Source organism: Mirounga angustirostris, unplaced genomic scaffold, assembly GCF_029215605.1.
Source record: "Mirounga angustirostris isolate CCGP_5_RB_7025 unplaced genomic scaffold, mMirAng1.0.hap1 SCAF_13, whole genome shotgun sequence".
In the NCBI taxonomy this organism is placed as follows: Eukaryota; Metazoa; Chordata; class Mammalia; order Carnivora; family Phocidae; genus Mirounga; species Mirounga angustirostris.
The window spans coordinates 8,990,696-9,004,474 of record NW_026991721.1 but is presented as its reverse complement, the minus strand read 5'-3'; the positions used below and the strand labels follow the sequence as shown (position 1 = coordinate 9,004,474).

At 54.7% G+C, this 13,779-nt stretch overlaps 2 protein-coding genes across 7 annotated transcripts; both read right to left on the bottom strand.

Moving 5' to 3' along the window:
• Nucleotides 1-127: 127 nt before the first annotated feature.
• On the bottom strand, nt 128-1,197 carry TMEM223 (transmembrane protein 223). Its single transcript, XM_045893478.3, has 2 exons — nt 900-1,197; nt 128-507 (listed from the first exon to the last, which is right to left on the bottom strand). Exons 1-2 carry the CDS (start codon nt 1,195-1,197, stop codon nt 215-217), a joined length of 591 nt encoding a protein of 196 aa, XP_045749434.1. The 3' UTR covers nt 128-214.
• Nucleotides 1,198-1,339: 142 nt separating this feature from the next.
• NXF1 (nuclear RNA export factor 1) lies at nt 1,340-13,752 on the bottom strand. Of its 6 annotated transcripts, none has more exons than XM_064576283.1 (21): nt 13,460-13,752; nt 9,639-9,822; nt 9,269-9,422; nt 8,456-8,539; nt 8,245-8,349; nt 8,069-8,149; nt 7,883-7,952; nt 7,651-7,739; nt 7,416-7,523; nt 7,159-7,268; nt 5,308-5,344; nt 4,941-5,009; nt 4,805-4,860; nt 4,586-4,693; nt 4,425-4,483; nt 4,208-4,323; nt 4,047-4,089; nt 3,413-3,485; nt 2,515-2,697; nt 1,826-1,886; nt 1,340-1,706 (listed from the first exon to the last, which is right to left on the bottom strand). In XM_064576283.1, the coding sequence occupies exons 1-21, from the start codon at nt 13,533-13,535 to the stop codon at nt 1,668-1,670; spliced, it is 1,905 nt and encodes a 634-aa protein (XP_064432353.1). In that variant the 5' UTR covers nt 13,536-13,752; the 3' UTR covers nt 1,340-1,667. The 6 variants fall into 6 exon arrangements, with proteins under 6 accessions (XP_064432353.1, XP_064432356.1, XP_045749423.1 ...); XM_064576286.1 differs by lacking the exon at nt 13,460-13,752 and adding an exon at nt 13,338-13,356; XM_045893467.3 differs by lacking the exon at nt 13,460-13,752 and adding an exon at nt 12,241-13,289.
• Between the last annotated feature and the right edge of the window lie 27 nt (nt 13,753-13,779).

The window sequence follows — 13,779 nt, the reverse complement described above, 5'->3', positions numbered from 1 at the left end:
TTAAAGCACTGTAGGCAGGTGGATGGGAGGACAGAGCTAAACAGATATGGAACAAAAGTCAGAGGTTCTGTCCCTTGCCCTTGGGATGACTGCTCTTTTATTTGCTGCTCATGAACCCTGGGCCCCCTTGTGTCCTGCCCTTGGTTGTCACCCCATCTCCAAGGTTCAGTTTTTATTCCCCTCTGGGCGAGGTGAGCGACCCAAGGTGGTTTCTTCACAAGCTGCGGTAGGCACCCACAGTATTGTCAAAGAGTTTTGTGTTGGGGAAATGTCCAGCTTTGTCCAAGAGGAAGTAGAAGCGCCGGCCTTTGATCTTCAAAGGCAACATAGCAGGGACTTCACCACGGTGGGCCATGCAGGACACCTGGTTCAAAGGGACAGTGAAATGAGCACCCAAGCCAAAGGGGGCATGAGTGGTGAGGGTCACCTGCTTCCCTCCAGCCTGCAGCATCACTGAACGCACAGAACGGAGGGAGAAGAGAAGACCAGCGCCAAGTACCAGGATACCTGCAGGAAGACCAAAGTTTGCGGTGAGGGGTTTTTGCTGAAGAGCTAAGCAGCAACCTTTCCAGTGGCCCAGAATTAAAAAAACTGTGATGACAGTAACATTTACCGAGCTCCTCTTCTACCCGGCTCTTGTGTTCGTCCTTCCTCCCCAACCACCTTCATGTACACCCCCGTTTCAAGGGCGAGACGGGTCAGAGCGGTGTGACTGCTCAAGCTCGCAGAGTGAGAGGCAAACCTCACCCCAGGCCTGTCCGAGGGCCTGGCTCAGGGGCCTCCGACTGCAGCGTGGCCCGGCCCGGAGGCTCGGGAGCCCCGCACTGTCCTTGCCGGGCCGGGGAGGGTCGTGTCCAGCCGCCCCACGTCCCCGTGGTGGACGCCAGCCCACGCCTTACCGATGGCGCCGCAGCCGACGGCCAGGCCGTAGCGCCAGAGCGTGGAGCGCAGGTCCAAGCGGCCGCGCTCGGCGGGCTCCGCGTCTGGAGGCAGCGCCCGGGCCGGGGGCCGGGCCAAGGCTGCCACGGCCAGCGACGCCCAGAAGACACCCTGGCCCGCGCAGAACAGCCCGAGGACGGCGAAGAAGCGGCCCCGTTCGTGCTGGAAGAGCAGCACGTCCCGTGGCGGAGCCGCGTCGTGCAGCGGCCGCAGCGCGGCGAGGAGCCGCACAGCCCACCGCCGCCCGAGCGCCGCCATGGCCCCGCGCGTCGTCGCTTCCGGGGCGGGGCTTCCGACCGCGGCCCCGCCCCCGAGCTGAGAGGCCTTCCGCCCTGGTGCGCTGGGGCCCCGCCCCGCAAGAAGGGGCGAGGCAAAAACAATGTAGCATCGCGACACAAAATACAATATCACTCTTTATCTTAAAAAGTACGGCGGGTTCTGGGGTTAAGTACACAAAGCACCTAAATCCTTCGAGGGAGTTTAGTGTCAGTTCTACAAAGTAAGCTTTGGCTTCCTGGCACCAGTGAGGCTCAATCTCCTGGAAGTCTCCCAGAAGTCTTCCAGAAGGCAGGTGAGGAGAGGGATCCAGCAGCCCTCCCTCTTCGGTCACAGTCACGGGGTGGCCTGGGGGCCAGAGAGGAGGAGACAAGAGCCGACAGCCACGACAAGGAGACATCAATATCCAAGGGCTATTTTACAGGGGGCTTCTTCTGGGGCACGGCTACAGATCACTTCATAAACGCCACTTCTGGGATCTCGCCCTTAGCCTTAGAAAAAAAAGAAAAGGACAGTAGAGCCAGTCCCTTTCCCCCTCCCCCCAGCTGGCTTGACCGTCTCAAGGCCCAGAGATCCCTGGTCTTCTTGCTACTGAATTCCCAAAACTTACCTTGAGATGAGTAAAGGCCTGGGCAGATCTGGTGTAGTCCCAGTTGTTGTCCTGAAGGCACCTGGAGTGGGGGGAAGAGCACCCTGCTCACTGAACGCCACTTCACAATCCTTCCTAGAGAAACACTCACCCATGTGTGCCAACAATTACATACACTCTTGCACTATGGATTACAAATGAAAAATTAGTAAAAATCCAAATGTCTTATCACTGGTCTACTGGATACAAAGGAATATTAAGTAGCTATCAAGAAGACTAAGGTAATTTTTATAATGATAGGGAAAGACATTCACGGGATAAGCAAAAAAAGTAAGTTGCAGAATAGTATATAAAAATTTTGCTATGCTGATTTAGGCATAGGCCAAATTTTTTTATGGGCCATATTTATAAATTTAGTTTTTTGTTTTTTTTAAAGATTTTATTTATTTGACAGAGAGAGAGATAGCGAGAGAGGGAACACAAGCAGAGGGAGTGGGAGAGGGAGAAGCAGGCTTCCCGCGGAGCAGGGAGCCCGATGCGGGGCTCGATCCCAGGACCCTGGGATCATGACCTGAGCTGAAGGCAGACGCTTAATGACTGAGCCACCCAGACACCCCTAAATTTTGGCTTTTAAAATGTCAGGAGCACTCATTATTCACTTCCACTCCTACCTCTGTTTACCCCTATTCCTACACATTCCCAGTACTCACTTCTGGGACCACTCAAGGTTCATGCCAGACTGGGTAGAGAACGCCTGCAGCATTTCCTGCTGCTCTGGGGACAGGGTGGGCACTGGACTGGAGGAAGGGGTGGGTGCAGGCATGGCAAAGGCTCTCTGGATCTCATCAGGGCTGGCATTCCGCACAAACAGCTCGTCGTTCACGATGCACAGCCTTCGGGACAAAAAGCACTTTAGACAGCTGGACAGCCAGCCAACCTCAACTTCCCAACATTATTCCTGTTCTCACACTTGACACTTTTACACTTAACTGATTCTTTCAATACCCACCAAGTCCCCCTCCCCACTCTTGGTCATTACTTTTTTTTTTTTTTTAAGATTTTATTTATTTATTTGACAGAGAGAGCACAAGTAGGCAGAGGGAGAGGGAGAAGGAGGCTCTCCGCTGAGCAGGGAGCCGGACGTGGGGCTCGATCCCAGAACCCCGGGATCATGACCTGAGCCGAAGGCAGCCGCTTAACCGACTGAGCCACCCAGGCGCCCCTTGGTCATTACCTTTTATCATTTACGCACCTTATGCCCCTAAGAACCCATGTATGGGGGCAGATGCCAAACAACATTAGAGTTACATATTCTCCCCCAACTCAAGGAAGTGCTTATTCCCACTGATCTTCACAATAGACCAAAGAAGTAAGGAGCTTATGTTAGTTTCCCAATGAGGAAACCTGCTCTCAGCTAGAAGTGGTGCAGCCAGATGAAAAACCCAAACAGTCTGACTCCAGAGCCGAGCTCACCACTACTGTGAGAGCCTCCTCCTGAAATTCGGAACATTTCCTGAGGACCGGCTCCCCCTTCGCATCCCTCCCCCAATTCCCACATGCTGGCCACGGATTGGGACTGGGACCCCATGTGGTAAACCACTCACTCACCCTGAGTTGCTCGCAGGAACAGCGACAAATGTCCGGGTGAAGGCTCGCAAAGAATCCCGAGCCTTTCCGTCCACTGTAATGTTAACAACAGCAACGACCCCTTAGAATCAGCTACACCTCAAGTTTACTAAAAGCTTCTCCAATCCTGGTCTTACTGGATACAACTCAACTGAAGCAGACCAGACAGACGATTATGTGTGTATAGGGGAGGAGAGGGGAGGAGGAGTGTCGGAGGGCAGGGCGAACCACCACCAGCGTTAGCCCACCCAGAGGACCCGTGCGTCAGCTCCTGTGTCCGGCGCTGCGCTGACTCCCCACGGCATGGCTGTGAGATGGCTCTTACCAACCCCCTTTTACGAAGAAAGAATTTGAAGCCCAGAGATAATGTAAGTTGCCCACAGACCCATGGGCCCGAGGCTGGAATGGAAGCCCAGACCTGCCTGACCTCAGAGTCTGTGTCCTCCTAATCCTCAGGCTTGTCCCATTTCCCAGACACGGGGTGGGGAGGGCAGGCCTCATGAAGGTGGCTTGGGGGCAGAAGAGGAGGAGGTCAGGGACAGAGAAGGAAGGTAGCTGAGAGTGCCGAGAAAAAAAAAATCTCGCTCTGCAAACTCGGGACTGCAAAGCTTCTTACCTTCTTTGAAGACCCCGTTGACAGAAAAACACAGCAACGTACTCTGAGAGAGAAGAGGCGTCTGTCACCATGCGGGCTCCCGGCCAGAGCCCGCAGGCCCCCAGGCCTCGTAACTGCCCTTCCCCAGTTCCGGCTTTTGTGGGCAAGAAACAGGTGCTTACTGTCTGCGCGCTTATGTCAACCACAAAGGAGTTGACGTCGTGCTGGGTTCTGGGCAGCTCGTTGAGGAAGGCGACCACATTGAGGCGTGTGTGCTTCAGCAGCCGGAACCGCAGGGCTGTGGAGGGAGCGCCCAGGTCAGGGGCCGCCGCCCGCTCCCGCGCCCCGTGACCGAGTCCCGCCCCCCCCCCCCCCCCCCTGCTCACATCGCACACTTACTCGGGTCTTTGAGCTTCTTCACATTCCTGCTATCCTTGAAGTACTCGGCCAGGTTGCTTCTAGAGGAAGGAGCGGAAAAGGAGGCAGGGGTCAGAGCAGGATGAGAGCTGGCAGCTGCTCGCCTGCATGGCCCTGGGCAGGCCGTGGCCGGGGACACTCACCGGGCAGGGTTCTGGGGCGTGAAGGGAATGCTGAGGGAGCAGCAGGCCCCGTCGTGGTAGGCGTCCAGGAGCCGCTGCCGGTCTCCAGAGTCGTACACCGCATAGTACCTGTGCAGAACACAAAAGGGACAGTCTGAGCTCCCGGGTCTGGCTCCCCAGAGGGAGCTGTGCCGGGACCCACCCACCGCTCCCCAGCCTCGGGGGGCCCTGCATACTCACTGCTGCAGGAAGTGCAGGACCAGATTCTTCAGGGTCTCCGTTCCAAAGTAGCTTCCCTGGAATCACACACGGGTATCAGGACCCCGTATCCAATCCTCTCCTCCCAACATGAGTTCTAGCGCTGCCCCCTTCCTACCTTGCAGGGAGGTAACATCGTGGGGGCTTCAACATCAAACGCAATCGGCGGAGGTAACTCATGGCCGTCCTGTGGGAAGTCGACAGCGTAACCAGAGAGAAAAGGCTGGATGAGTAACGAGATGGGCAAACTAGGAATGGGGGGTCAGAGATCAAGTGTCAAGGACACACGGAAAAGATCCAGGAATCCCGACAGAGGCAACTTTTGTCTACGGGCCTTTTTCTGAGAAGGATTATAGCCTTTGCCAGATTCTCAAAGGTCTCCGTTGTCTCCAAATTAACGGTCATACGAACACACATGAGGCAAGAGCTTTTGGGTGGGAGAGCCTATGCTCATTAGAAAAGAATTTAAAGCGCTACAGACTTACCAGGCGTAATAATTTGGGAAATCGTTCTCGAATGGCGCTGTCAAAAACGGGACACAAGTGAGTGATGCTTCAGAGCCACCGTGCCTCCTGAGCTGCTCTAGGAGCAAATATTCCAAAGCCCAAGGGACCGCCCACCCCATCCTGCTTGTCCTCTCACTCCTCCCCAGCCTCTGAGCCCTGGGGAAAGAGGCCCCACTCCCCACCTCACCCGGGGCACCCAGAAATGACTGCCTTGAAGGCTGACTCTCTTCTTGCTGCCTGACCCGAGCGCCACAGAGCAGCACTCCCAGCCCAGGCTTTAAGCCAGGACCTCCTTCCCCTCCCTGCCCCCCTTACCTTCCACCTACTCACCTGTGCAGCCCCGGGAGGAGGGAATGGGGTGGGAGCCCAGGGGCTCCGCTGCCTCAACAGGTATCCATCAGTTCTGCCCGGTCTGGCCGTGGCCAAGACCAGAACACACCACAGGGATGGCACAGGATGTTGGGGCAGGGAGATGAGCAAGGCGGGGGGTTCAGGAAGAGGGGAGGTGAAGAAAGAAGACAAGGAAGGAAAAGAAGAGAGAGAGAGAAGGCAGGATGGGGCTGGGGCAAGGGAGAGATGGGGAGACAGAGGGAAGTAGAGAGTAAAAAGAAAAAGCAAAGAAAAAGCGAAAGAACTATAAGGCAAAGAGGCATTCAGGAAAGTCAGAAAGAAAAAAGGGAAGAAGACACCCAACACAGCCTTTTCCTTTGGCTGCCCCTTTCCCCGTGGTCCAAGGTACAGACGGAAAACAAATTCTTGCTGCAGCCGGAGGGCAGTTGCTGTTGGCCAGGTCTCTGTCTGCTACCTGGGTCCCGATCTGAGCTGGGCGTGGGAAGCGAAGCAGCCATGGGGGCAGGAGACCTCCCTCAGAAGAGGTGAGGGTTCAGGCCCCTGCAAAGTTGGGGGGGTGAGGGTCTGTGCCCCACCTCTGTTGGCCCCCAAATTCTCTCCTGATGGCCCCTCTGCGACTGTGCCTGTCTTAGGTTGTTCCTTCCCTGAGGAATCTTACCCGTCTCTGGCTAACCAGCCATCCTCCGGGGCCAAGCAGGGCGATGTGAGGTGTGCAAGTGAGGGCGGGGCAGCGCCCCCCCGAGAGGGTCAGTTCTGTGTCTCCTCGGTAGTCTATGCCCCCGTGGCCTCCACGCCCAGCGCCTGCCTTGGGCTTCCCTCGCCTGCTGGCGGGGCCCTGGCTCTAGTCACATGGCTTGGGGAACCCAGGTTTCTTCTCCAGGGAGGGCCCAGCTCACAGCTCTGGGCAAGAGACAGAGTGCGTGGCACCAGCTCCGAGGAGGCCTCAACCTCAGCACGAGGGGGAAGGCCCAGGCAACGGCCTTGGGCACGTGGACTGTGACAAGAGTCCCTCTTGGCAAAATGGCAAGAGGGGCCAGCACCGGACAAAGAAGGGAAGGCCCATCAACAGCAAGTCCCAGGGAGGGAGGCCTTTCTCGGCCCAGGGATACCAGGCTCTTGGCACAAGGCAGATCCACGTATGGGACATATATGCAAGACACGCCCTGGTCGTGGTAGAAAGCGGGAAATGCCCTTCCTGGAACAGCAGGATTGGGAGACTCTAGAAAAGGCTGTGTTTGGGAAGAGGAAAGACCACAGAACAGCAAATAGGTAGTCAGGTGAGAAGAAAGGAAAGGAAACCTCGGGGCCAAGCTGGGACACACGGACAGACGAAGGGAGGAACATGTGATCCTCCCAAAGGACAGGTGGTTCCAGCTCAGGGCTGCACATCTCCTGCAGACGGGCACTGGTCAGGGTGCATTAGCTCAGCCTCCCGGGGGGTGAAGGTCCCCAGGAGGGGAGACAGAGGCTACAACTGACCTGATGTAGGTGGACTGGTCTCGGAAGGTGTCGCATAGCGGGTTTCCGTCAAGCCACAACTCTTCCAGCTTCAGCCCTTTTACCTTGTCCAACTCCCTCTCAGACTTCAACTGCAGAGAGGTGGGGAGACAAAGTGGGCAGAAGATCCTGGTAAGGAGAGCCAGCAAGATCCCCATCCCCGAAACACCCTCCTCGAGCCTCCTGCCCGAGCCCTCTGCTCACCCCGCCCACAACACAACCAGGCCCTCAGGTCTCACCTCATTTCCGGAGAGGTTGAGGATCTTCAGGTTGGGTGCTTTCTGCACAAGGCTGGACATGTCATCCAGCCTGTATAGCCTGTTGTTGCTCAAGTTTAAGGACAAAAGCTACGGGCGGAGAAAAGTTTAGAGGAAGCACCGCCAACAAAGAATTAAGAGACACACCTGCCTCCTGACCCCATCCTACCTATCGCACCCTGCTTCCTCCCGCCTCAAAACAGGACAAAGGCCTCACCTCAGGGATGTTCTCCTCAATGATTCGCAGGGTAGCCGCCATACAGCTCCTGCGATTCAGGACGACATCGATGTTCTGAGCCACCAAGTCTTCAGGAAGCAGAAAGGAAGGAAAGGCAAATCTGAGAGGGCTTTCCCAGGTCAGAGTTCGTACCAAACCATTCTCGAACTTTCCCCACCTGACAGACCCCCTCTGCCTCCACCTCCCTGAGAATGACTGCTACTGGTCCTACCTGGGTCTGAACGGAGGCCTTTGAGGTCAAGCGCTTGTTGGGAGCCATCATATCGTTTGCTCATGATCAGCTACAGGGGAAAGAAAAGGGGTTGGGGGTCAGGGGCTCACTTGGGTTGCGTGGAGGGTTGTGGATGCAAGAAGTGGGAGGACTGGAGCGGAAACACGTGACAGGAGCCTGACTCACCTTTAGCTGCTCGACTTGTTCCGGCTTCAGTTCGTTCTGTACCGAATGGGGTGGGGCAGAGGAGTTGATGATGATGGATATCTACAGGAAGGCACGGAGGGCAGGGTGAATCCCAGGGAAGCCTAAGCTGCAGGATCAAGACCTACCCCCAGCCAAGCCAGGCCCTTTATACACACCCTTCGGTTTTCCTGATCTACAATCTTATAGTTGACGGCCTTCAACGCAGAGGCGGTGCTGGCATCCTCCACGAAAAACTGGGCCCGTGTGTTTTCATAGTGAAACTGCACAAAGAGGAAACAAGAGCATGAGACTTGGAGCCCGGGGCCCCTGGTCCAGCTGGCCCCTCGCCTTCCTTGGTGCCCAGCAGCCACAGAGGCCTTCTCTCACCTCAATGGGGGTGAAAGGGACATTGCACTTGCTCTGAATCACACTCAGGAGCCATGACTTGTCATACTTTCTGCCATAGGGAATCTAGATGAGAGAGAGAAGAGAACAATATGTAACGAAAGCTGGCCATCAGACGCATCTAGCACTCCTTTCACATTTCCTGAAGGAAGGGCCAGTTAAAAGTTTTTTTACTCAAGTCAGACTCCTTACCCTCCTCCTTTCTGTCCATTTAAACTTAGTATTCCTCAAGAAAATAAAATTTTTTGGTTCTAAAAGTTTTAAGATATGATTCAGACCTGGCCCGACCCTCAGAGAACTTAAGAGATCCCAAGCCCCATGATCGGCTTGAGCCACATGGAGACATTCAGAGGAGTTCCTCTACCTCCCAACCAGTTAATCATGTTTTCCTTTAGATGGTGCCCCCCCCCCCAATCCTGCTTGTCCTCTTCTATGCCTTTCCTGAACCTGCTCTTAGGTGTTCTAGGAGAAAGGATGGACACCTGACTGTGGAGAAAACAGCTGAAAAGATTGACTTTGTCGTGTGAAAAGTAAAGACCTTCACTCTGAGCCCAGCCCCCTCTCTCCCTTGCAGCATCTACTTCCCCAGACACTCACTGTAATCTTTTTTTTTAAGGGGGGAGGGGCAGAGGGAGGGGGAGGGAGAGAGAGAGAGAGAATCTCAAGCTGGCTCCATGCCCAGCACAAAGATGACAAGGACTCAATTTCATGACCTTGAGATCATGACCTGAGCTGAAATCAAGAGACAGACAGACACTCAACCGACTGAGCCCCCCAGGTGCCCCACACACTCACTGTAATCTTAAACCAGTTTCTCGAGGTCCCATCCTGACTGGTACCAGCCCCTCCTCTGTCTGGAAGAGTTCTGTCTCTCCGCACAGTAACATGAATGCGATCTCGATCATGCCAACTGTCACCTCGACGGTTGGGTCGGGAAGGATAGGGGTTGCTGTGGGGAAGCAGAGAATAAAATGTCCACAAACACTAGGAATGTCTTCTCAAAGGCTTCCCACACTGCTGTCAGGACTGCAGCTAAGACTGTTCGCCCATTAAGCTGGCCCTGGCATTCTCACTTGTACAGGTGGGAAGAGAAATGGTGTGGGCAGTAGAGAGCTAAATAAATAAATGGGTCACTAAAATCAAACCAGATCAACTGGTCACTTACTGTCGTATTCGGGGAACATCCTGGGCATCACTCATCGCCACATCTCTGTCATCTTCCTCCAGGCGGGAAGACCGGATGCCAGAACCTCCTCTTCCAGACCTACGGTTCCCCTCACCATATTTCCACCGGAAAGGACCCCGGCCTTTCTTTCTTCTTTGAGGGAAACTAACACGGTCATCGTGCTCTGGGGTTAAAAACGACATCAATTAGAAAACACGTTGCTGGGCGCCTGGGTGGCTCAGTTGGTTAGGCGACTGCCTTTGGCTGCGGTCATGATCCTGGAGTCCCAGGATCGAGTCCCGCATCGGGCTCCCTGCTCAGCAAGGAGCCTGCTTCTCCCTCTGACCCTCCCCCCTCTCATGCTCTCTCTGTCTCATTCTCTCTTTCAAATAAATAAATAAAATCTTTAAAAAAAAAAAAAAAGAAAAGAAAAGAAAACATGTTGCTAGTCCAGCTACCCTGCTGTGGCAATCACAGCTCCAGCAGCCTGTGCTATAGAATGACATACACACCAACTACGAAGCCCACTTCCACGCAAACTTCTGTCTGTTGAGAGAGAGAACCCTCTCTGTGACATGGCAGCATGAGGGAAACATTACTGGAAGACAACACAGGGCTTTAGAAAAATGAGTCAGAAACTGGAACTTACAAAGAAGAGAAGCACAATGTGGAAGTGTGAGCAGAATATAGACTCAGTGTGCAACTGAAAAGTCACCTGAAATCTGCTTGCTCTTGGCCTCCCAAATCTATTTAACCCCTCTCAAAATCTGGATGGGGACCTCTCTCACATCTCCTAAAATCAATCAATCACAATGATCACATCAGCTTTCAGCAAACAATGTTTCCTTTGCCTACAGAGTACAAACATCATACAGTTATAAATATAATCAATTTAAGGGCTTCTTTAAAACTTTTTTTTTTGGCTTCTTTAAAATTCTTTTTTTTTTCTTTTTAAAAGATTTTATTTATTTATTTGACAGAGACACAGTGAGAGAGGGAACACAAGCAGGGGGAGTGGGAGAGGGAGAAGCAGGCTTCCGGCAGAGCAGGGAGCCCGATGTGGGCTCGATCCCAGGACCCCGGGACCATGACCTGAGTCGAAGGCAGACACCCAATGACTGAGCCACCCAGCCGTCCCTCTTTAAAATTCTTGTTTTCGGGGCGCCTGGGTGGCTCAGTTGTTGGGCGTCTGGCCTCGGCTCAGGTCATGATCCCGGGGTCCTCGGATCGAGCCCCGCATCGGGCTCCCTGCTCCGTGGGAAGCCTGCTTCTCCCTCTCCCACTTCCCCTGCTTGTGTTCCCTCTCTTGCTGTGTCTCTCTCTGTCAAATAAATAAATAAAATCTTAAAAAAAAAAAAATTCTTGTTCTCAAACTGACACCCTGAAGTTTTGGGAGTGGGCTCTTTATTTCCTTGGCCAGAAATACCTTAAAAAAAAAAAGATTTTATTTATTTACTAGAGAGGGAGAGAAAGAGAGAGAGCGCACAAGTAGGAGGGGCAGCAAGGAGAGTGAGAAGCAGGCTCCCCACTGAGCAGAGAGCCCGACATGGGGCTCTATCCCAGGACTCTGGGATCAAGACCTGAGCCAAAGGCAGATGCTGACTGAACCAACTGAGCCACAGAGGCACCCCCAGAAATGCCTTTTAACTCAGGAGACAACTTCTAAGATTCAGGTTCTAGTGGCAACTAGGGAGCTTAGCCAACTGTCCTTGACTGCTCTCCAGGGACAGGACCCTCTGAATCCTCTGGAGTGTAGGAATGGCTTCTAAAAAAAAGGTCTATGACTCCCAAAAAGGTCTGCCTCATGCCTAGCACTCTACAAACAATGAACCTTAAGAAATGACCATAGGGGAAAAACAAACAAACAAACAAACAAACAAACAACTGAATCGCAGACACAGCTAATATACACTGAGAACTTTCTCCAGGGCCAGGCACTATGCTCCAGGCACTTGATGTGAATAAACTCGTTTAACATACACAAGGCCAAACTTAGGAAATAAGTACAATCGCTACCTTCTTAGGAAAATAGAAAAATGAGGCCTGGGAGTGGAATTCACTCAAGCTTGGGGAAGACAACTCAGGACTCAAACCTCAGCTGTCATGTGCTCCTAACCACTCCTCTGGACAAAAACCCTGCGTAGTGTTCGGATACAGCGCGTTGGTATGGAGGTTTAAATTTTAAAGCCAAAGCCAAGGCCGCAGGGGAGGCAGGGCAAGAGACTGGACGCGGCGGAAAATAGGACACAGGTAGCCGATGAGAAGGGCACCGACTCACCTTAAAGGAAGAGTCTGGCCGCCAACCTGAACTGACAGGCATCAACCACCCACAAAGTTCAAAGGAATCTCGCCACCCCACCGCCAGGCCGCCTGCTCCGGACCGAAGCTCCTCGCAACGCCAGGATTCCCGCGTCAACACGTCGGGCTCCCAGCCTCGAGTGCGGCCGGGCCCGCGGGGGGCCTTGCCCCCGGGCCGCGCCGCCGACGCCCCCCGCGGACGCCCGGCCTCTCGCGGCCTCCCGCCCCGGGGCTGCGGCCTAGGCCGGCGCCGCCCACTGGGCCCCAGATCATCTCGCTCCCCGCCCTGAGAGCCAGCACTGACCGTTGTAGGACTTCCCCTCGTCCGCCATGGCACAGCGAGAAGCAGGGCCGGCTCAGGCGCGGGCCGCAACGCCACCAAACGTCCGAACGCCCAAAAGCGCCCCGGCCGAAGCGCTCCTACGCCCGGCGCCACCGCATTTATCCTGCGAAAGACGTCGCGCGCCGCCGACGTCCCCCGGTGGTGGGCGGTGCCACCTGAGGAGCGCGGCCCTCTGCGCGTGCGCACTCGGCTGGCAGCCGCGCCGGGGGCGGGGCTCAACCGCTCCTGGTCCCGCCGGAGACCTGCGCTCGCCCAGCCACCCCAGGGTTGGGGCCGGCCCGCCCCGCCGCCTTTCTTCGGTTCGTCTTACGCCAGCACCTCCGGGGCTAGCGCTGGAGTAGAGAGCAAGCTGCTGCAGCCCAAGTCTCCGAGAGGAATGGGGAAGGGGGTCGCACGAAGGGCTTCCGAGGAAGGGGAGACCCGGGCCTTGGAGCGGGAGTGATGGTTCTTAGATGCCCTAGCGTTATACAGCCAGTATTGAAGCTCTCAGCCCAGCCCTTTGCCAGCAGCCGATATATGTCACGCTTTCCTCGTAAGATGGGTTATCAGGCAACAGAAAACTAGAACGTAAACCCCAACAGAGCAGGGATGTTCACTAATTCGTGACTTTTCTCCAGCTCCTGGCTCAGTACCCTGCCTTGCAAGTACCAAGAACTCAACAAACACTTGGGAAATAAATGAATTTCCGATCTATGCATCCTCCCAAGAAGAGTTGCCATGTCAAATGAACAGACCATTTTTCTGGCTTTCACAAGCAATCGTCTTCACAACCTCCCCATCCACCACTGAGGTGCCGTACCAGAACCACAGTTTGTGTCAGTTGGGCAGTGAAGATGCAAGCAAGACCACCTCTGACCAGAGGCCTGGGAGAGAGGAAATAGTAAAATGCCTGGGCTAGAAAAGACAAAGGTTCTCCTAGACTGCTCCCCCACCCCCGACGTTCTAGGGTCAGCTTTCAGAGTTGTGATTGTTCTCTCTGTAGCTTGAACTTCCTCTGGGGTGTGTGAGATGTGGGGGGACCCCAGTAACCTCAGAATAACACCAAGAAGTGTATTAACCTCCCTGGAGGGTGGGCGTTCCAGGCAGGTTTCTCCTCCATCCTCCTGTGACTGGCTTGGATTTGGTGAGGGGCTTGGAGGGGACCAAGAGCCTCAGCCGGAGCTGGGAACAAGTTCTTCACCTTTCACTCCTGGCAGCAGGCAGAGCTCCTGTGTCATCCAGCTCAAGGAAAAATGGGGGCCAGCTGGTTGGAGCATGCAGCTGAAACACGTACAAATACTGCTGGAGATGATCCTGGAAGTTGCCACCAATCAGGGACCCATGCTGGGGTCGTGCTTCCCCCTTTGAAGGGAAGTTTCCATGCTCATGAAGTGCTGCTGCACCTGGGTGTTCCCTGCCCGGAGGCAGCTGTGTGCACAGGGCCCAAAGCTTGGCCCTTCGAGCCATCAGCCCAGCCTCAGTTCTGGTACCGGGCAGTGCGCTCACTCCACTGGCTGTGAA